Genomic DNA, 23,221 nt, shown 5'->3' with positions numbered 1-23,221 from the left:
GCCTTCTTGACCGGTTTACATCGCTATTGTATCGAACGTGTAAACGTGATTTCACCCATTCATTAGTTTTATATTGTTTTTATTTGATCACCATCGTGTTCCCCGGACAATTTGTCATAACAATCAATGCATATCTCAAACTAAACCAAACCATTGCCGAGAAACAGCCCTCTAAAAATTTAAAAAAATACCTGAATTTCGAGGGCTACAGTTGCGCTCAAGGCCTACTTTCAGGGGTTTGCAATTCAATGCACTGGTACATGGCGCAACCAGTTTTGCATAAGAAATTCTGAGTTTTTTATTTTTGAAGGGCGGTTTCTCGGCAATGGTTTGGATTAGTTCGAGATATGCATTGATTCTTATGTAAAATTGTCCAGGGAGCACGATGGTGATTAAATAAAAACAATAGAAAATTAAGGAATGAGTGAAAACACCGTTTTAAACCATAAACTGCATATAAACAGTATTGGAATGCATTTGAGAGTTGATATTTTATATTTTATGAATTCCTTGAACAATTTCCTATAAACTGGAAAGATAGTCTTTTGGTCGTATAGCTGGAAAGTTACGAGTAAAATATTAGGGGGAGAGGGGGTAATATGCACCCCCTAAGAGAAAACTGTGATTTCTCAACCATTACAGCATTACTGTGAAAGAATTTTGTTCGATGTTCTAAAACAACTATTATTCTTCGTCATCCATGTGAAAAAAGTCTCTAAAAACCTCAAAATTGTTCGAAAATATCAAATTTCTAAAAACATTTTTGATTCATTTCAAACAACCATGCGGGGCAATATGCACCGCAACATTGGGGCAAAATGCACTACAACAACGGGGAAAAATGCACCACAACATGGGGCAAAACGCACCGGGTAAAAGCAGTTTTCACTAGTCACCACTAGATGACACCGCTGTTTTTACAAATCTCGATTAAATTTTCAAAAGGTCCTATCTGCATAGGAAACCCATGAGGGATAGGTTGTTTTGAAAATTTAATCTAGAAATGAGCTTCACAGCGGTGCATTTTGCCCCGACCACGCTTTTTGCAGAAAATTTAATTAAAAATGCATTTTTTGATGTTTTTGGACTCATCTATCTACAGAATAATGAAGATTATGGCAAAAACTATATAAATACCTAAACACTTACAATAACAATAAACGCTTTTTATATTGTCCGAAAGTCATAATGAAAGTTCAATGAAAATTAGATGAAAACACAACATTTTAAAGTTTTGCAAATAACTTAAGCTGTTTTTATACCACGATGCTCAATTTTTTCCAGCATGGTTTAGCAATGTTAAGCATCCAATTTCTATAATTTTTTCCCCGGAAAATTCTTCCAAATACCGAGAAAAGCAGGGGGTGCATTTTGCCCCGAGGGTGCATATTACCCCCTCTCCCCCTACAAAGTTTTTTAGAAAATCACCCAAAAAGAGGGCGGTGCCAAAGAAAGGGGGATGGTCAATTCGACACCAAACAGATTTCTGTAAACTATTGATAGATTAAGGTCGAGTCCAAAAGTATAACCAGATGACCTGAAATGACCCGTGAGCTTATTAACTAGGATGTAACAAATCGGGTCAATTATGCGAGCATTTCAGGGCATGATCCCCCCTGCCAGAAGAGCTTGAAAAAAAAGTTGATGTTTCAGCGGCTGTCTTTTAAATTCTGTAACATTTTAAATAGTGGACGAATCTTTTCGCACTATTCGGCTAAGTTTTTCCCTGGAACACGGATGGATGGGATTCAATCCCAATTAAATTCAAAGTTAAAGCGTCAGGCCCTGGCGCAACCAATCAAGCTCATATTTGGGTTTCATAATTGACCCGTTTTGCTACATCTTATTATTTACTATCAGTGTTGCAAATGAGTGATAGAAAAACTATCAATTGATTATCTCTGCACCAAAAATGTCCGAAAGTATAGCGGCCGTCACTATAGCTTGTGAGATCTCTTCTTGTGTCTCGTGATTCCCAGCGATGTCAATCTCTCTTTATCACTCCTCCCCTTTTCCGCGACTATGCGCTCTCACCGCTGAGTCTCTCAATCTCTCCGAAAACTGCAAGAGAGAATGCGATATGGCGATTAGGAGCCGACCACACATGACGTCCCGTTCAACTGCGTTTGCGAAATTGGTTTTGTGGCGGCTTTTGTGATTGAACGCTGTTGCGATAGGATGATCGTGGAAGCGGGAATGAGAGAGAAAAGGAAAATGTCAATCGCGAGTGTGTAAACACGAAAGCGTGTTCGGCTATGTTCGGCGCTGAGAGTTTCAATAGGGAGAGAAGAGCCGTTGTATTCGAGGCATGAATATTCAGGCGGGATAATTGTAGTTGCTGAGAGCTGATATTTTGATATTTTTACAACCCTGTTTACTATCCAGGCTGCTACCATCCACTTCACTACACTGAAAACAATATTCTATTTTGATCCTATTTGCAGTTATGAGCAATGTAATTAAGCTTGTATCTGTGAGCCCATACATTCAATTTCGAGACTGAAAAATCAAGATTGTAATATAGAAATGGCCAAAAACAAAAAAAGAATGCCAAAACCCCTGTTTTTCAACATGTTTATTTTTAAAACCGCTGTTAATCTTCACAAGAATTGGACTTAGGACAATGGACAATGGACTTTAATGTAAAATTGTCTGGAGAATCGATTTCCTCAATCGGATTTTGAAAATGTTAAAGTTTAGACCACTTAAAAAAACAGATATAGTAAATGATTTTAGTATTTTTTTAGAAGAGACCAGCAATTTTCGTCTTATGACCCATTCGCACGGGCCGGTTATAATCGTTTTTAAAACCGCAACTGTCAAAGTTGTATGAGCTAACACCTTGTTTACATTCTAAAACCGGCTAAAGGAGAACGTGCGAATGCGGTATCTGGCTATTTCCTCAAAAATTTTAATCGAAAAAATCACCTTAGAATTTAATGTTTAAACTTGAATGTAAAAAAAAAACTCAAAGAAGTGGTGTGTATTTTTTTTCAGTGTATTCGAGTTTTCCGAAAACTCGTCCATTTTCTACAAGTTTGTCTTTGACCACTTTTTGATACAATGCAACGTTTTGAAGCCGTAATTTTTAAATTATGAAATAAAGAAAATATTTGAATAACATACGCCTTTCTTAAATGTCATTCTCGAGTGCAACTGCCTAGGTTAGCATGTTTACAGAGTTTCATTGAAATTAGAGAGAGTCGGGTACAAAAATAATAGAAAAATTCTTGATTTGAGCTGGAACTGCTCTTTATATTTTAAACATGTTGTTTTGGTGTCGAAAACATGTTTCATCTAAAAATTTATATTTAGTATCAGTTATTTGATTGACAAAATTATATCTGGGTATTCTCTACCAACTAACACGAAATAGGGAAAAAATGCCCCGACCCCTCTTCGATTTGCGTGAAACTTTGTCCTAAGGGGTAACTTTTGTGCCTGATCACGCATCCGAGGTCGGTTTTTTGATATCTCGTGACGGAGGGGTGGTACGACCCCTTCCACTTTTGAGCATGCGAAAAAAGAGGTGTTTTTCAATAATTTGCAGCCTGAAACGATGATGAGATAGCAATTTGGTGTCACTTTTATGTAATTTGAACGCCCAATTTGATGGCGTACTCAGAATTCCCAAAAAAACGTAGTTTTCATCGAAATAAAAGACTACAAAAATTTAAACTTTGCCATTTTCCGTTACTCAACTTTAAATTTTTTTGGAACATGTCATTTTAAGCGAAATTTAATGTACTTTTCGAATCTACATTGACCCAGAAGGGCAATTATTTCATTTAGAACAAAAAATTTCAATTTAAAATTTCGTGTTTTTTCTAACTTTGCAGGGTTATTTTTTTGAGTATCACAATGTTCTACAAAGTTGTAGAGCAGACAATTACAAAAAAAAATATAAGGGGTTTGCTTGTAAACATCACGAGTTATCGCGATTCTACGAAAAAAAAATTGAAAATGTTACATTTTGCGTTTCTCTTTGTTTCGTCGTCCGTGTCTGTAGCGGGTGACGATGAACGGCCATTATCGACGACGACCAACATTTTCAAAACTTTTTTTTCCGTAAAATCGCGATAACTCGTGATGTTTATAAGCAAACACCTTATGTTTATATACCATTTTTTTGTATTTGTCTGCTCTACAACTTTGTAGAACATTGTTGCACTTTAAAAAATAACCCTGCAAAGTAAGAAAAAACACGAAATTTAAAAATGAAAAATTTAGTTCCAAATGAAAAAAATATCCTTCTGGGTCAATGTAGATTCAAAAAGAACATTAAATTTCCCACAAAATGACATGTTCCAAATTTTTTTACAGTCAAGTAACGGAAAATGGGAAAATTTTTAAAACTTTTTTAGTGTTTTTTTCGATGAAAAATACGTTTTTTCGGAATTCTTAGTACGTCATCAAATCGGGCGTCTAATTTTACATAAAAGTCCCTTTGACACCAAATTTCTATCTCATCACCGTTTCAGGCTGCAAATTATTGAAAAACACCTCTTTTTTCGCATGTTAAAAAATGGAAGGGGTCGTACCGCCCCTCCGTCACGAGATATCAAAAAACGGATCCGGATTCGTGATCAGGGACAAAAGTTACCCCTTAGGACAAAGTTTCACGCAAATCGAAGAGGAGTCGTGACAACTGCTGTGTGAGTTGGCGGAGAATTACCCATCTGTAAACAAAATATGTAGTTTCGTAGGAAACTAAATCATTAAAAACTGCTTGAGAACATTTAACAAATTTTTGTGGTTTTACTGCATTTTATTGAAACTAAAATGAATATTTTGAAGAAAAAGCATAAAATTGATATTATTTAACCATGTAATTTATTTTTGCAGGATTTTTTATTAGGATGGATGCATGAAGTTTTAAATCATTTCGGGCATTTTTCTGTGGAAAAGTTGTTGTTATATTAACCAAAAAACAATAAGGAAGGCCGTTAAAAATATAGCGAAATCTGGATCTTTTGCAACCGGAAGCATAGGAGTCAAATGACTACCCGAGCCATTGAGTACTTAGCATTCTTTTTATATGTCTTTTTATTCGTGTCCGTTACTAAGCAGTTTAAATAAAAAATATACGACCCCCCATCGCTTCAGAAAACTCAATGGTTTGACATTCCTGCTTTTTCCTAATGTATAATTTTGGTTCCTGATCACGAATCCGAGGTTTTACGCAAATCGAAGAGAAATCGAGGCAACCGCTGTTGTTTTTGTTGTTTTAAGAAAACACCTATGACTTAAATAAGTCAAATATAATAACAAAACAAAAAGCACACAAATAGCAAATTTCTTGAAAAAAATGCTGAGAAGGTTAGGTTATAAATATTTTGGCTGTTAAACCTTCTTACTGAAATAAGGAGCATTCTCTGCTAGTGTTTAATATTTTAAATCCCAAAAATGCGTTCACGTCACACTCATTTAATCTTCATTTCCTCAGTGCATCGTGTTACTTTCTGTGCTCCTCAAACAAGCTTCCAACCTCGTCTTTAATCCAGGAAATTACAGCTTTTCACCCCCACCGGAGTCATTAATAATTCAATCATGTTACCTCAGCCATTCCCCCTTCTCCTCCTCTATTCATTTTTCCACACTCTCTTTTTTTTTTTTTTTTGCGCCAGACATCCCCCTCCAGCGATGGATGAAATCCAATTTACGAATTATTCACAGAACAATGCAAAGTAGGGGAACAGCATCTAATTAAATCGTGCCTCTAATGTTGCCTTATCAGCACTTTTACGTTCAATTACAGCTCATCAAAAGCGTTTTCAGCTGAAATCGAGTGATAAATAGCTCAATAGGAAGTGAGCAAGCAAGTTTCTATTAAAAGTTTTGCAAAAAATGTTGTTTAAATAGTGAAAATTAGCAAATTGGACGGAATTAGGAGCGAGTGCTTAACCTGCCAAACATAGGAGAATTTCCCCTAATGAACCTCGTCGCCGGCGTGAATCGGAAAGCCAGGAACGTCATGCAGAAAATGAAGCCAACGAGAGCAAACGGGAAAAAAAATCGGCGGACACCAATAATGAAATTACAATTTCATTCCTTCCTCGTCGTTTCCGCTTTTCAGGCCGGAGGGACCGCAAAACTGAAGCCGTCCAGAATCGACCTTTTGCTTGTTTTTTTTTTTTTTGCAATTTTAAAAGCAGACTTTGACATTAAAAGCTTCATCCATTTATTAATTAATGTTATTAATTTATACCTATAAAACATGAGAAATGCCTAAATAAGCTTATGAACAAACCTAGAGAACTGATCATTTTCAAAGATTCCCACCCCTTCCATTATAACTGTGCCGGATTGAATCCCCGAAAAGACGCTTGGAGGGCGGAAAAACGTGTGAGGGTGTGAAGCCCTGCCAGGAAAGTGAGGGATTTCATTAACCAAATTATGTTTCATATTCGAAGGATTCGATGCCACGCCAAATGCGCGCTGCTGCCTTTCGTTTGTGTTGGTGTTGATTTTCAATTTTAATAAAAAGTTAAGCCCCAACAAAGTACCTCCTTCCCGAAAACAGCGTATTTCAATTTTCATCATTCTTCATTTGGGTGCGGGGAGGACGGAGGGAAGCGATGGGTGGAACGGAAATGGATTGAGCTTTTTCCAAGAAGTTGGTAATAGCGAGCAGTGAAGCTGTGCTGTGGTTTTCTGGGGTGGTCTCTGTGGACTGTGGGTGGGATTTGGACGGGATGGGGGTGAACGAACCGATCGACAGTTGAAAATTAGCCCAACCGTGGGGAATACTGTTAAGTAAGGTTATTTACTAAATTTGTAGTAAAATAGCGTTTCTAAAACATTCGTTAACCAATGTATTGATGAATTCATTTCGAGTAATGCTGGCCCCTCAACATGAATCTGAGAATTTTGTTTTAGAATTCTTGTGACGCATGTCGACCTTTTTAGACTCTCTTGCTGAGGTGAGGTTATAAATCTGCTCTAAAAATGAACTTTTGAAGGTTTGAAGATCTGGCAACACTGACTTTAGTTATGACCGCTTAAGTGTTATTTATAGATATTCATGTTTTTTCTGAAGCTGGATCTCACTTATCTCTATGAAAACTATGTCCGAATTCATCATCCGACCTACAGTTGGAAAGATAGTCAAAAAATCAACATAGGTGATATTTATGTGCTTTTTTGCCAGAAATTGATTTGACTTAATTGATCCCATACCAGGAGAAACTTTTTTTGCGTATTTGGTTTCAGAAAAGTTAATAACTCATTTGAAAATTATTCCGGATTTTTTCTCTGGCTCAATTTTTTGTTTATAGTTGGTACAGAGTAAAAAAAAGTATAAATTTGGAAGGTGTAAAACTTAATTTTAGTGAAAAAAAAACCAATTACTCATTTGCAGATATCAAGTTATACAACAAATTGTATTATACACACTAAGTTTTTTTTACCGAATTCGGTAAAGTTTACCGAATTTTCAACTGCTGATCAACTTATCTTAATTCAGTAATGCAGTTCGTTATTGTACATCGTACAAACGAAATTTTCTTATGTACACCCTGCTTTCAAAGCATTTATTTTTATCAAGCAAGAATTTGCAAAATATTGAAGTTCCAGTTGAAAAAAAATGTGACTATATAATAAATTATAATGTGATACCGTCATCAGGGGTGACATTGGGTCTGGGGGTGAGTTTGGGTCATACAAAAATGCAGAAATTTGTATGACCCAATCTCACCCGCCAGACCCAATGTCACCCCTGATGACGGTACTTCTAAATAATAGTAAGCAAATAATTTTAGGTCCCGCCCGTGTGGATCAATCGGACCGCGCACTGGACTCACAATCCAGAGGTTGCCGGTTCGAATCCCGCGGCGGGCGCTCTAAAATTCTTTGTGTAAATATCGGTATTCGGCGCCGTCGCTCCGTGCCATACTTTCATACACTTAGGAGCCCAGGGCGGCGAAGTCCTTGTAGATAAAAAAGAAGACACCAGTGGTTGGTACTAGCAATGGTGGCCGACAGCTATAAAGTCAACTTCGTTTTCAAATAATTTTAGAAAAGAGGATTTAATTTAATTGTGTACATTTCGAATTAATATTATGCAATCATAAAAAAAAACCTAGCGTGACGTCACAGTCTCGCAAACCCCCTCTCTCCCCTTCGTCACATCTTGTCACACCTACGGTAACCCCCCCCCCCCCCCAAAGAGCGTACGATGACGCCCAAGATCAAGATGTTCATCAAAAAATCCAGATCAAAAGTGCTCCGATTGGCACAAATTTGGGATGGGAGTTTCTTCACCACAATAATTAGACCTATTTTTTTTGTTAGGTGATTAGGGTGGTTCTATTCAAAATAGCTACACAAAAATACGTTTTTAACAATTTTTGCAAAAAAACATTTTTGAAAAAAAAATCAATTCTACGGCAGTCTCGCCACGTTTAAAAAGAAAGGTGAGTTGAACTTTTAATAAAAAATACTAAGAAATTTAAACAAAATAAAGCTGAATACACCTACACTATAGGGTGGTCCAAATCCGATCTTACTTGGAGCTACCCCCTGAAATAAAAGATTGACCCATCACTAGGCTAAATTCAAAATTTAAGCTCATTCTGACCACGGTCCCCCTCCCTCTAAGTACTTGAAGATTGTATGGGAAAAATCGCCAAAATGTATGGATTGTAGCAACTGTTTCAGTTTTTGCCTTCCTCACCTTACTGAGGAAAGGATATAAAACAGGCCTGCCCAACGTCCGGACCGTGAAGCCATTTCATCCGGCCCGCGACGGTTTTTCAAAATAGTTTTATGACCGGCCTTAAAGGCTGTTCAAAAATTGTAAATAAATTTAGTGTCAATATTTAAAAAAATATCTTGAGATCAAATTTTCAGATATTATAACGAAATATTTTTTTGTTTAATTTTCTTCTGACAAAAATTGTTGCTAATTCAACGTTTTGTTTCGATTTTGCCTTTGTATTTTTTAAAATGATTTTATTTCACATTTAAACATTCTTTATGTTTGAATTTAATTCTTATCTTTTCTATGTTAATATTTTCAGAATCAATTATTAAACTTTAAAAATGTGTAAAAAGGTTGCAAAAAGACACTTAATTTAAATTTCATAAAGTTTTGGCTGTTTTTACTTCTATTTGAATTGTTACATTTTTGAGGATTTTGATTAAAATTGATTTTTCATAAATGTGTAAGCAAAAATATTTTTTTTTTCAGATAAGCTTTTCTATGATAAAGTTTGCTGAAAAAAAAGCTTTAAAAAAGCAGATCAATCATATCGAAAATAAAGATCCCTGTTAAAATTTTTAAAATATTAAAAAATGTTTCGAAATGAGTCAAGAAATCAGACAGCAATTTATTTTCATTCACTTCAATAATTCTAAGAAATTTGAAGAATGACGAATAAACAACTATCACATATTTATTTTTCTCCACTTTTTTTTTAATTTCGTTTCTTTAATATCATTTTGAAATGTTTTGTTAGATATTTGAATAAAGGTGCACAACAACGCAAAAATTGTTTTTTGTAAAGAAGATTTGAATCCAAATTTTGTTTCAATAAATGTTTTCTAGTTTCGTTGATTTTTAAAACCTGAAAAAAACGTGCAACGTCGAAAATAAAATGTTTTTTTTTTTTTTTTTTTGTTAATGATATCAGGGTAATTTTAACCAAAACAAAAAAATAAATGAAATAAACACATCTTTGAAAGTTATCTTTGTTTTTCTTTCTTAAAATCAAAATATTTGAATCATATTTGCAACACTAGTGTATTTATTTGTTTACTTCAAACAATTTAACAAAATACATTTAATGATATTTTTTTTACTTTTTTGTACTTTTACCAACATAAGTTCCGGCCCGCCACTGCTTCAGTAAAATCAGATCTGGCCCACAGGGCTAAAAGGTTGGGCACCCCTGCTATAAAATCACTCGAAAAACGAAATTCTTAATTTGACCTCCTGGATCCACCATCATGTATACTTATCGATTCAGAATCACATTCTGAGCAAGTGTCTGTGTGTGTGGTGGGATGTTGATTACCTCGGCACTGGCTCAACCGATTTGGACCGTATTGCTCTCATTCGATCCGTCTTGGGGTCCCATAAGACGCTTTTGAAAATTGTAAAGTTTAGTAAAGTACTTCAAAAGTTATGCTAAAAAAACGATTTTAACAAAAGTTCGGAAGATTGTAAAAAGGGTGGTTTTTGTAAGAAACTCCGTCATGTTATACATTTTTAGAAAGGTATTCGAAAGACCTTTTCAACGACCTTAAAAGATTGAAGATCTAACGACCCTATCAAAAGTTATAAGCACTTAACTGCCCATGTTCGCATAAATGTCCCATATGCAAAAACAGCAAGTTGAGAAAAACGCATTTAAAGTTTGTCCCATACATAAGGCTACGTGTTAAGTTTTCGCGAAAAAACTGGATTTCCTCCTGATTTCTAGAACAAAGTACTGGATGATATAGGCTCTTTTGAAAGAGCACACAATTTTGAATCAAACTGCATCAATAACTCAAAAACGATGAAAATGCATATGGGACATTTATGCGATCATGGGCAGTTAAGTGTTATTAATGCACTTATCAGAGGCCGGATCTCATTTATTTCGATGAAAGCGTTTTCCGGATCTATCATGCAACCTGTCATTGGATAGGTGATCAAAAGAACATTCCAACGAGTTCAAAAGATTGAAGATCTGACAACCCTATCAAAAGTTATAAGCACATAAGTGCCCTCAATTATGAAGATCTGACTACCCAATCTGATGATATGAATAATGAATCAAATTGATAGAACACTGTTTGTATCTATTTTGGATAGCATTACCCTCTAAATGTGAGGAAGGCACCAACCACCTAAGGTGGATTATGTAACGTTTTTACCTGTGGATGGCTTAATAACTATCCAATGACCATTTCTAGCAATATAGCATGCACGTGTGATTAAAAATAATTGTTTATAGATTTCCCCTACGAGCCGCCCACGCAGAAGTGGTCATTTTGGAGGCTAATAACTTTTAGACAAAAATTTTAAAAATAAGGTATCTTTGGGAAAGTTTTTCCAAATTCAATGAAGATCTTAGTTCCAAGAATTGGTAATAATTGAATAATTATTGCGTCCTCCACAGGTAAAAACAAAAAAACAGTTGCATTTCTTCATAAATTTTGACGATTTTTCCCAAACAAACTTCAAGCGATCAAGAAAAAAATTAGAGATTTCGGTATAACAACAGAATTCAAAGTACCATGCTTTTCCATCGAAATGAGTTCCCAGTACTTTTCAGCTGTAGACGCATGGTGCTTTGGGTTTCAGTAACGTACCGAATTCCGGGTTTTTTTGTTCTTGTTTCAAAAAATCATAACTCAGAATTATATTAATAGATATATTCACAATTTTTCGACATGTTACGTAAGAACTCCTGAAAATCTTAGAAACATATTTTTATCTGTAAGCTCTTTGGTCTCGAGACCTTGAAGGTCAGCAAGTAAAATTTTCATTTGACTATACTGCCCCTGTTCGCATAAACGTCCCATATGCAAAAACAGCAAACTGAGAAAAACGCAAGGCAAGTTTGTCTAACACATAAGGCTACGTGTTTAATATTCACGAAAAAAAGGTTCTCCCCAAGATTTCTAGAACAAAGTACTGAATATTATAGGCTCTTTTGAAAGAGCACTTAATTTTGAACCAAACTGCATCATATGGGACATTTATGCGATCAGTGGCAGATGAGTGAATCCAGAGTTGATAAGTTCGCAGAGGAACTGATATGTGAACACTTTCTAGGTGGGTCTCGTATGCAAACATTTCAACGATAGGACAAACAGGTGTGCCGTTGTTTTCAACATTTTTAGAACAAAATTGTCAAAATAGTAAGTGTAGAGCCAAAATATATTTTATCCATTATAAATCTAAAAATCCACCAAAATGCATATGGGACATTTATATGAACAGGGGCACTATACATGTGAATTCAGCTATGTTTTTAGTACGTCTTAGTAAAATATTTTAGTATTTTTTATGAAAAGCCCAACTAAACACCTTTCTATTAAAACGTGGTGAGTTAAAAAACGCAATTTTTTGGAACACCCTATTTCGGATAGGATCAAACAAAAAAAGAAAGGTCAAATTATTTTGATATTTTGGAACTTCCATGCCCAATTTGAGCCAAATCGGAGCCCTTTTGACATTTCGATTCAGCTCCTCTCTACGGTTCTAGTCTACTAGAAATCTTGCCGGCATCCTCACTGATGAGTTCCAGCAACTCACAACCTCGAACCGCTGCTGGCCTTGGAAAACCAGTGAAAGATTGAACCTCCATTTCGAATAATTTATGTTAAGTAATCTGTTTATCGTAACGATGGCGAAGGCAAAATAATCAAGATCTAGTGCAGCTGCCTTTATCCATCGAAATGTGTCCAAGAGTGCGATGGAGAAGAAGAAGAAAAATAATCAAAGTAAAATGTGAACACCATCAACCGGGGAAGGAAAAGATTCTAAAGGAAAAATCGAAGAAAATATTCATTTTCATATTCCATCACTTTTCATTATCGTCCCTTATTTTTTCTGCCATGGACCACGTTCCGTCCATCCACCCTGGCCGAGTGGAGCAGCACACCCATCTGTCAGCTGATGGGGGACCAGGCCGGTATTGCAAAACCAGTCAAAGTACGATATTGATTTTGTATGTACCGAAGGAACAAGGGAAACGTGACAGCAAGATATAGATAGACAGAGAGAGAAACTGAGAGAGAGCTTATATTTTATTCCGATGACTAGCGATCAAACCGAAATGGGGCAACGGGATCGGTTGGTTGATTTATGAACTTTCTGGATTTGCTCGGATGGGTGTAAAATTTGATTAGGTTGTATTTTTTATGCTGCTCCAGCTGAGAATGGTTTATATTGGTTTACTTGAAGGCTTGAAGTGAACCTTGTGTTTATATTTTTCTGTAATGAAAAGTTGTGATAAAATCATTTACATGTCTCGAGTGATCAAATTCTTAGTCTTTGGTTAAAAACTTCTTTTCTGATTTTCGTAACTTACAGATTAAATATAATGTTTGAAGAAGAAGATAACAACACAAATTCATTTATATATTGATAGTTACAACGGATCGCTAAATGCCTAGGAAATTTCTTCGGCTATTCTATGCAGTGATATATATCCAATAACAGCAATCATGATAAGTTGACCCTCAACCCTGTAATATACCCTTAAAGTTCACCCTTCTTCTCGGCGAGGAATGTCAAGAATCGTCAAGTATCCTTGAGATCGAACCTTCTATCCCCCTTTCGCCGCAATGTTCATACTTATACGAGGACACCCGCACGTCCATCAACCAACGCCAACCAACGCAACGCACGAGGACCCGAGAACCTCCATCATCACCATCACCAACCTTTAACCGCTCTGTCTTATCTCGTGCTCTATTTCAGATAAGGCCAAACATAGAGGAAAACAAATCACAAAGCCGCATCAGTTGACTGTTTTTATTTTCCTCATCACCCTCCAACTCCCACTCCAACATCACCCGACACCAACAACAGCAACAGAATCCTTCTCCACCAGCATCAGCAGCAACATCAACAGCGTAGAACTACGAAAAGGCAGGACACCAAAGAGCACTTCCACCGGCAGCAACCCGTTCCATCAGCAGTAGTTGATACTTGCCGCGTCATACGAGCATCGTCATCGTCGTCGACGGAACAGCCACCCCCAGAGAGGAGGACGACGGCAAACACACGGGGGACGACAACACGACATGCACACAACAACGTACTTTATGATGATAAAACTCCGAGATAATAACCTTGAGGTAAGGTGACGTTTCTTGTCGGGTCTTGCTTCAATGTTGCGTTTCCAGTGTGGAGGGGGTGCGTTCATGCTAAGCGGAATCGCTGACTAGGACATGGTCAGGGTGGGACGAATTGAGATAGAAATTGGGTGCGGTTCCATGTCGATTTGCAAAATGGTTCGATTAGGTACTGATTATCCAAATATCAGTCAAATCTGCCGAACAAAGACAATTCTCAAAGAAATGTGATTCTTTATCAAATTTTAAGTTTTATATTTTTTAATCTGGTTGACACATATTTTGTGCCTGAAATTTGGCTAACTCTGCCATCTTTTAGCTATTTAATTCCCTACAAAATGCTTCCAAAAGAATCGAAAAATTCTGTTTCTGTCATTCTTAGAAATGGGTGGCGAAAAGTTGTTCTTTATCGACTCGTATCGAAAAGTAACATTGTTCAATATATTTTAGATTTGAACGTTGAATTTGCATAACACATGGTTGTTTGAATTCCGGAATTGCAGAAAAAAAATGTTGTAAGCAACCCGTTGCAAAACATGCAACTTTTACCATAAACTGCGTTTAAGAGCCAAGTTTGAGTTTCAAAAGTTGAAACTTCGAAAAAGTGGTCAAAAATGGTCCGAATCATAAGGCTGATAAAAATATTTTTAAAAGTTTTTGTCAGCTTTTTTCAGCCAAATGTGGAAAAAAGGGCTGGTTATTCAAATTTTATTATTTTTTTTCATTATAAATTAACGTCTAATGTCCAAATCAACACAAACATTTCAAAAGGGATAACTTTACTATTAGTGCATCCATCCCGGGAATTCCCGGGACAAAGTTCCCGGGATTTTTCCAAAACCGGGAATTCCCGGATCCCGGGATTTTTTATATTTTGTCCTGGGAATTCCCGAAATTGAAAACAAAATCAATTTTTGGTATTGAAATTCTGATTTGATTGTGGAAATAGATGAATAGTTGAATATTCAGTAATCGATAAGAATTTCAAAGCATTATCAAATTTGTACTCGTATTTTAACATGAAAAAATGAAAACATTTAATTATTTTTCATCAATTACAAGATAATTTGCAAAATATGTTTTATATAAGACATGAAATCCTGAACTTATCTAAAAGTCTAAAATGGCTAGTATAATTTTATTTGTTTTCGTTTCTTGTTTTTTGACAGTTCCAAAAAAATGAACTTTTGTAGTCATGTATTATTTAATTTAAATCACATTGGATTAAAAAATGTGGTTCTTTTACAATACAAAGCACAACAAAGAACAAAAAAAAAACAATGTTATTTAATCCTTTCAGGCCTGAATTTTCAAAAAAGTATTTTTTTTTTTAATGATGATGGGAAAATGATCCTGAGGACCATACAAAAATTACAAGCTACTTTAGAAAATTTTGATTTTTGTGTAATATATGACCCATTAGGGTGTAATAACAAAATCGATTTTCCAGTACAGCAATTTTTCAGTTCATTATGGGGTCCTAAAAAACTTCCCAAAGTTTGAGAACGATTGGGTGTAATATGGTTGTAGGGAAAAAATAAAGTTGTCCAAATTTAGTGAGCACAGCTACTTTTTGGTTCCTTATAGGGTCCTAAACAACTCTCAAAAGTTTGAGAACGATCGGTTCAGTCCTCACTTTGCACAAAACGATTCAATTTCCCATATAAATTTGTATGGGAAGAATCATTTTTTTTAATTTTGATAATTAAAAAATCCACGTTTCACGCTATATCAACACCGGATTCATATTCAGATGCTCGGCAATGTGCTCTACAACTTTCCCGAAGAGAGTATGGTGCTAACTTGCTCCTATAAAAAGTGTTCAAAACTCGTCTAAAACGTGTTTTTTGCTCGAAATACACGTTTTAGACGAGTTTTGAGGACGCTGTATCTTCTTTCAGGAGTAAGTTAGCACCATACTCTCTTCGGGAAAGTTGTAGAGCACATTCCAGAGCATCCGAATATGAATCCGGCTTTGATATAGCATGAAACGTGGATTTTTTTTAATATCAAAATTCAACAAAAAATGATTTTTCCCATGCAAATTGATAAGGAAAATTGAATCGCTTTGCGCAAAGTGAGGACTGCACCAATCGTTCTCAAACTTTCGGAAGTTTTTTAGGACCCCATAATGAACTGAAAAAATTGCTGTGCTGGAAAATCAATTTTGTTGTTACACCCTATTGGTGCAGTCCTCACTTTTTTTGTCTTACTCTGTGGCTGAAATCAGTAGCTGTAGTTTTTGCAAAAATCGACGAAAATTGCCATTTTTGGACCACCCTAATGGAGCAACAAAAAAAAATCGGGTATTATTATTTCGGCCAAGGAACTCCCAGAAAAATTTTGAGCCCGATCGTACAACTTTTTTTTCGAAACATGTACTGGTCTCAGTTGAAAGGTTCTCCAAATCTCTGAATTGCAAATGTAACATCCTGGAACAGAACTGCTAAATTCTAATAAAAACACAAATTGAATTGAAATTGTAACCCTCGAAAAGATGCCTTCAATTTTTGCCTTCCTCACCTCACTGAGGCAAGGCTATAAAATCACTCGAAAAATGAACTTCTCAAATACACCTCCTAGATATACCTTCACGTATACCTATCGACTCAGAATCAAATTCTGAACAAATGTCTGTGGGGATGTGTGTAGACATGATTTTTTCCACACGATTATCTCAGAATTAGCCGAACCGATTTTGGCCGGATCCGCCTTATTCTGTTCGTTTTGGGGTCCCCTAAGACCCTATTAAATTTTATTCTGTTTAGTGAAGTACTTTTAAAGTTATGCCATGAAAAAGTTTTTTTGTAGCTACAAAAAAGGGTGATTTTTGCATAACCTCAAAGGCCGGGTCTTTTTGCTTACGCGCGAGAGTCGCAGAGCATGCGTATCGCCCGGTTGCCACATTGCTTAAGCAGTGTCTGCGTCTCTTCTGGAAAAAGTCTGTATTAATTATGTTGCTGAATACATCATTTTGTCTCGACAAAGATTTACACGAACTTTTTACTGAAATATACAACTCATAAGACATTGTTTACTAAGACTAGGGGAACAGCATGCAATTCCATCGTGCATCAAGTGTTGAATTAAAAAATTGCTGTTCTGGTAAAAACAATGATTATAAAAAAATAAATAAAAAAACATTTAAAAAATTAAATAAAAAAATAAATAAAAAAAATTAAAAAGAAAACTCTTAAATTAATTTGTAAATACAACCTAAAATACAACATGAATGTGAGGAAGGCACCAACCACCTTAAGGTGGATTAAGTAACGTTTTTATTTAAGAAATCATAATTGAATCATAGATCTCAAATTGGTTCAGTTTTTGAAATTATTACGCTTCTTTTTCTAATCATCCAGGGCTGTGGAGTCGGAGTCGGAGCCGGAGTCGGTGGAGTCGGGTCTTTTTGGGGACCTGGAGTCGGAGTCGGAGTCGGAGTCGGAGTCGGCAAAACTCGAACAACTGGAGTCGGAGTCGGCTAAATTTTATGAGCTGGAGTCGGAGTCGGAGCCGAAAATTTCTGATAACCCGGAGTCGGAGTCGGAGTCGGAGTTATTTATAATTCAACAACAATTATGTTTTTTTTTTGTTCACTAAACTTCTTATTTTTTAATGTTTTTTTAAGTCGCATGCATTGCGTCGCCATTTTTTGATAAATCTATGATGAGCAATTCTCTACGAAATCTACCAATGTCAACCTTTTTTATTTTTTGTTTTTTGTTTTTTTTTTTGCTATTTTTGGCTCAAACTTTATGAAGGCCCCCATACCAAAGAAGCCATTTTGTGTCATTGATTCTCTAATACTAATCTCCATACAATTTTGGCAGGTGTTCATATAAAAATGGTGCGTAAATATTCGAAAACCTGTCACTTTTCAAGGAATTTTTTGATTGATTTGGTGTCTTCGGCAAAGTTGTATGTATTGATGAGAACTATTAATAAAATAGGTACACGGAAAATAATTTGGTGATTTTTAGTTAACTTTTTTTTACTAAAATTCAATTTCCCAAAATCGGTATTTTAAAATTTTTGAGTTTTTTTTTTTGTATGGGGACAAAACCTCGCATCTTTTAAGCCATTCTGAAGTATGTACCAAAATTTTGCCGACGAGTTATGATTTTTTAAACAGTGATTTATGTAAAAATTTATATCTTGAAAATTATCTGACCTTTTTTATGTAAAATCGAATCGAAAAGTACTTTACACATTTTTTGATTAAGTATTCCGTTTTAAAAATATATCCATTCAAAGTTATATTTTGTCCGAAAAAATCCGGTTTTTTGATTTTTTTTTAAATAGTGTCCATGATTGTCCATTTCTAAAAATATTGAATGTGGCTCTTTGAGATGCTATTATTCATTCAAAAAAAATATTTTTTTCCGAAAAGATCGGAAAATTTCACGAATGTTTCATTTTTCAATATTGAAAATCGGAAAATTAATTGCTGATATATCGACATTAGAAAATGGAGAGTTGATTGGGTTAGACTAAAAAAAAAACAATTTTCCTGTTTCTTTTTCTTTTATCCGTTATATCTCAGCAACCAGTGGTCCAATCTTCTTAGCAGGAAATTTTTTGAACTTTTCGAAAACAATATTTTAGAAATGGACAATCAAGGACACTATTTAAAAAAATCAAAAAACCGTATTTTTTCTATAAAAAAAAAGGCTATATTATTAAAAGGGTGCACTTTATAAAAAAATGTGCAAAGCACTTTTGGATTGAAAATTCGATTTTACATAAAAATGAGATCAAAAAATTTTCAAAAATCACTATTTAAAAAAAAATCATAAATCGTCGGCAAAATTTAGTTCCATACTTCTGAATTCTAAAGTTTTTTTTTTTTTTTTTTTTTGAAAAGGTCCTATAAACTATTGTCTTTCATATGTTTATAGAACCAATTAAAAAAACTCTAGAATTGTTCTTCTGAAAATGCCTTCAATACTGGAGATATTTTTGATTTCTGTTTCAATAACGTTTAAAACTTGTTACCTGGAAACTTTTTTAGGACATTTAGAGTGCATTTAAGTAATCCTATGTATAAATGTTTTCAAAATAAGAGTTAACTAACTTTTGAAACATTTAAAAATATGTGGAGTCGGAGTCGGAGTCGGAGCTAACCAAAAAAAGCTGGAGCCGGAGTCGGAGTCGGCTAATCTCAGAAAGCCGGAGTCGGAGTCGTTTGAAACATGACCCGACTCCACAGCCCTGATATTTGCAAACTTCCATGGAATTTATACACAGCTGATCGCTGCAAAATTCTCAACACTGACGCGGAACAGGTGTGGTATTTCAAACTAGATGATTGTCGTGTTTTGCACCTTCAGCACATGGCACGGGAGGAGGGATATGTTTGGATTGGCCGCTTCCCCATGAGGGGTCATACGCCGTTCTTTAACGAGACCGAATCTTTCCTCCCTGCCGGATAGAATGTAGCAATGACTTGGACTTAATGTTTATGTCCACCTTTTCTAAGCCTGTTTGTTGCTAATAGCTGGGATTAAATCTCTTGAGCGGAATGACCTCAATTTTGTAGAGAGTCGACAAACAAGCAATTTTTTTAGCAGTGTGCAACATTTCATTAAAACGTCAATTTTGATTTGGGTTATAATTTATTATTTTTTATAATTTATTAACATGAACTTTAAAAACATATTTTTGTTATTCGTTATCAAGAACCTGCTAACAGCGCAAAGTGACTACTAAATCAAAACTTTCTGCAGCGTTGAGTATACAAACATGGTTGGTGAAATATGTGTTGAGATTACATCATTTCTAGACAAAGTGTCCCACATTGTACATCCAAAAAAAAAACAGAACTACAAAAATTCATCACAACAAAACTCCAGACCAGCACACCAGACCTGCCGACAAACATTCTCGCAGCGAAATCCCTCGGCACAACTCACAAGTCCGGACGTCACGTCACGCGACATAACAAATCCCGACAAGGACGTTTCGCCTAACAAAGTGCATTCTTGAGAGCAAAGAAACGCGCGCGCTCCAGCAATGGCAATGTTCCATCATCGCAGCCCGTGAAGAATCGCGTGATGCAAGTTCCCACCCCCAACCCCTCGGCCGGGAAGAGGCTAAAACGAACGAGCATCCATCTTCAGCTTAGTTTCACGAGGCAAAAGCTCCACGTGGCAGTTCATCTCTGTCGATGATGGCCGCCATGCTTTTTTTTCCCCGTTGCACATGTATTGTTTGGTGGTGTGGTGTGTTGGCGCAAAGGAAATTTATTGTTGAAATTGGCCTTGTTAAAAAATATAATTGTTAGATTTTTTCTAAAAGTTAAAAAAAGTTCAGGAATATTTTAATATTTATTTTTTCATAGCTATATATTCCTATTAGGATAACACCGATTTGATTACTTTGACTGTATCCTTTAAGTCTGATTAAAAAAACCTTGTCTCCACATTTTTTAAGTGAATTAAATTTCAACAGACCAAATTCACTAGAAATTTAAAAATAAAATTACGCCAAAATACAACAAAGTCGACGGTTTCAAGCTGACAACTATCGTTATGAGGAATTCTGTGACCTTCAGTATAAGATCCGGCAGAATAGCATCCTTGGGTGGAGATTCACTAGTTCTATCAGCTATGAGAAGCATGCAATGGGATGGTTATAAATCCTGCAGTTTCGCGAGATGTGATACGGAGCAGGCATCGCTTGATGGAAGCGGATTTTCCTGAAAAAAGCATCATATGTCCAGCACAGGTGATAAGTGGTTTTATTAGTCGAGCAATTCTCTACGAAATCGGCCGATTTCTAACAATTTTCTGACCAACTTGGTGTCTTCGGCAAAGTTGCATGTATTGATGAGTGTTGTTCAGAAAAAAGAGGCATACGGAAAAAATTTGGCGATTATTTAATTAACTCTTTTTTACAAAAACATAATTTCCCAAAATCCTTTTTTTCCGAAACTTTTTGACATGTTTGAGAAGACAAAAATCCGAAACTTTTGAGTAACCATTGAGAAGTAGGGTCAAACAAATTTCTGCTGAGTTATAAATTTTAGAAAAATGGTGATTTTTTCGAAATTTTATAAATATTTGTTTTTAATGTAAAATTGAATTTGAAATCGTAAAGTACTAAAGGGATTTTTCGATAAAAGGAAACAGGAAAATTGAAGTTTCCGAAGTCTCACCCAAACAACCCTCAATTTGTTAACAACGATATCTCAGCAAGGCGTCATCCGTAGACAGAAGTGTAACCATAATTTTGGTTCGGGGGGTAGGGGGGGGGGGGCTGGAAGAAGAAACATTCTTCTTCTTTTTCCCTCTTTCCCATATGTCTTCCAAAAATTTCTGGGGGGGGGGGGCGCTTCAGCCCGAAGCCCACCCCCTGGCTACGGGCCTGTCCGTAGAGTACGTCACGCTAAAATCAGCCAAAATGAATGAAATGAAATAGTTTTAATCAGGGGTGTGGAGTCTGTGAAGTCGGGCCTTTTTGGGGACCTGGAGTCGGAGTCGTAAAAACTCGAACAGCTGGAATAGGAGTCGGAGTCGACAAAATTGGATGTCAGAGCCAAACATTTCTGATAACCCGGAGCCGGAGTCATCTTAACCCTCTACAACCTAACCCCGCCTTTAGACGGGCTTCGATCTGAAAAATCGCCAAAAATCAATTTTCAACCTATTTTTGATCTTTAAAAAGCATTGGAAAGAAAAACTCTTGAAATTTAAGAAAATTTTAGGGTATGAAGTTTGACTTGTTTTATGTGACTTTGCCAATGTTTCTAAAAATGTATTTTTTTAGGGGTCAACTTTGGCTGTGTTCTTAAATAATATTTCCTATATTTTAAGTAAAAAGAAGTATGCAGTAATTTTTGTAGTGTCCCAGCTTATACCTCTACGCATTTTTTTACACTTTAAATGATAATTCTTTAGAAAAAAATGTAACAAAAATAAAAATTGAAAAAGTAACTGTAAAAACATGACAAAAATCGATAGGCAAAATGTAATGATACACCCAAAACTGGGCAGCGCTAGTCCGAGAGAATAATGGCCTCGAGACGAGAGAATAGTGGTACCATTTACGGACACAGAGAACACAGCTCGAGATGGGCGAGAGAATTATTCTCTCGAGGTTCATTTGCAAAAAAAGTTCATTACTCAAAACAAAAAAAAACACAAAGTGTCGACAACGGGAATCGAACAAGAGACCTTTGACATACTAACCCATTGACTTAACTGTCTCGGCCAGCTTGGTGAACAAGGAGTAGTCAGATGTCGATGTATGACACTTGTTGGAGATTTATTGTTTCAATTTCAATTTCATTTGTTATGGTGGTGTGAGTTGGTAGCATTATTCTCTCGATTTTGGCGCTGAGCCCTCAATAAATTTTGAGGAAACGATTCTCTCGACTCGGAATTTTGGGTGTAGGAGGTGGTAGAATAGGCCAAGAACTACCAAGAACAAACATAAACTAAACAAGATAAATGCAAATTAAAATGTGTAACTTGTTCAAGAGAATCGTATTGACATGCTACAATGTTGGAAGTAAAGATTTTTAAATATTGAAGTTATTTTTGAGCAATTTCAAAAAGTGTATTAAAATAATAATTTTTGAGGGGTAATTTTTGGCCAAAAACGTACATCTTGTTTGGGCAGTTGCCAAATGACAGAATTATAGGAACAATTTTTTTCCGGCAGAGGTTTCATAAGATATCCCCTGCACAACCCTTTAAACATAATTAAGTTGAGCACCAAAACCGGAAATGGATTTTATTTGTATTTTTTTATTTGGCATAAACTTTGTGGGGGCCTTCCCTATGACCAAATAAGCTATTTTGTGTCATTGGTTCACCCATACAAGTTTCCATACAATTTTGGCAGCTGTTCATACAAAAATGGTACGTACATATTCAAACAGCTGTAAAAAATTTAAAAATCATATTTTTAGAAATGGTTACTCATGGTCACTATTTTTAAAAATCTAAAAACTGCAAATATTTCGCTAAAATCAAACTTTCGGTGGCTATATCTTGAAAACAGAGCCGTTTATCAAAAAATCTGTAAAGTAGTTTTCGATTGGAAATTCAATTTTACATTTAAAAAATAATGTCAAACTAATTTTTGCATGAAACTTCGATTTTTTCCAAAAATCACTATTTTTTTCAAAAATTCATAACTCGGCGGCAGATTGTTTGACCATGTTTCTCTATGGCTCAAAGGTTGCAGATTTTTGTCTCCTAAAACATATAAAAAATCTCGAAAATAAAAAAATACGTATTTTGGGAAATTGAGTTTTAGTGAAAAAAAAGTTGATTGAAAATTCTGCAATTTTTTTTCCGTGTACCCTTTTTTTTCTCAAAAGTCCTCAACAACACCTACAACTTTGCCGAAGACACCAAATTGATCAGAAATTCACTCAAAAGTTACAGCTGTTTGAAAATGTACGTACCATTTTTGT

General features: G+C 35.6%; 1 protein-coding gene across 2 annotated transcripts in view; it reads left to right on the top strand.

The window, feature by feature from the left end:
- LOC120419349 (hemicentin-1-like) overlaps positions 1 to 23,221 on the top strand; it is a 134,236-nt gene that overhangs the window by 101,237 nt on the left and 9,778 nt on the right. For both annotated transcript variants that reach the window (XM_039582020.2, XM_052710085.1), the window contains exon 9: positions 13,421 to 13,800. In XM_039582020.2, the coding sequence (XP_039437954.1) occupies positions 13,421 to 13,424 (4 nt within the window). In that variant the 3' untranslated portion in view covers positions 13,425 to 13,800. The remainder of the gene's footprint in view (positions 1 to 13,420; positions 13,801 to 23,221) is intronic.

This window comes from Culex pipiens, chromosome 3 (assembly GCF_016801865.2).
Source record: "Culex pipiens pallens isolate TS chromosome 3, TS_CPP_V2, whole genome shotgun sequence".
NCBI lineage: Eukaryota > Metazoa > Arthropoda > Insecta > Diptera > Culicidae > Culex > Culex pipiens.
The sequence above is the reverse complement of the archived record's forward strand: the minus strand, read 5'-3'. Positions and strand labels throughout refer to the sequence as shown.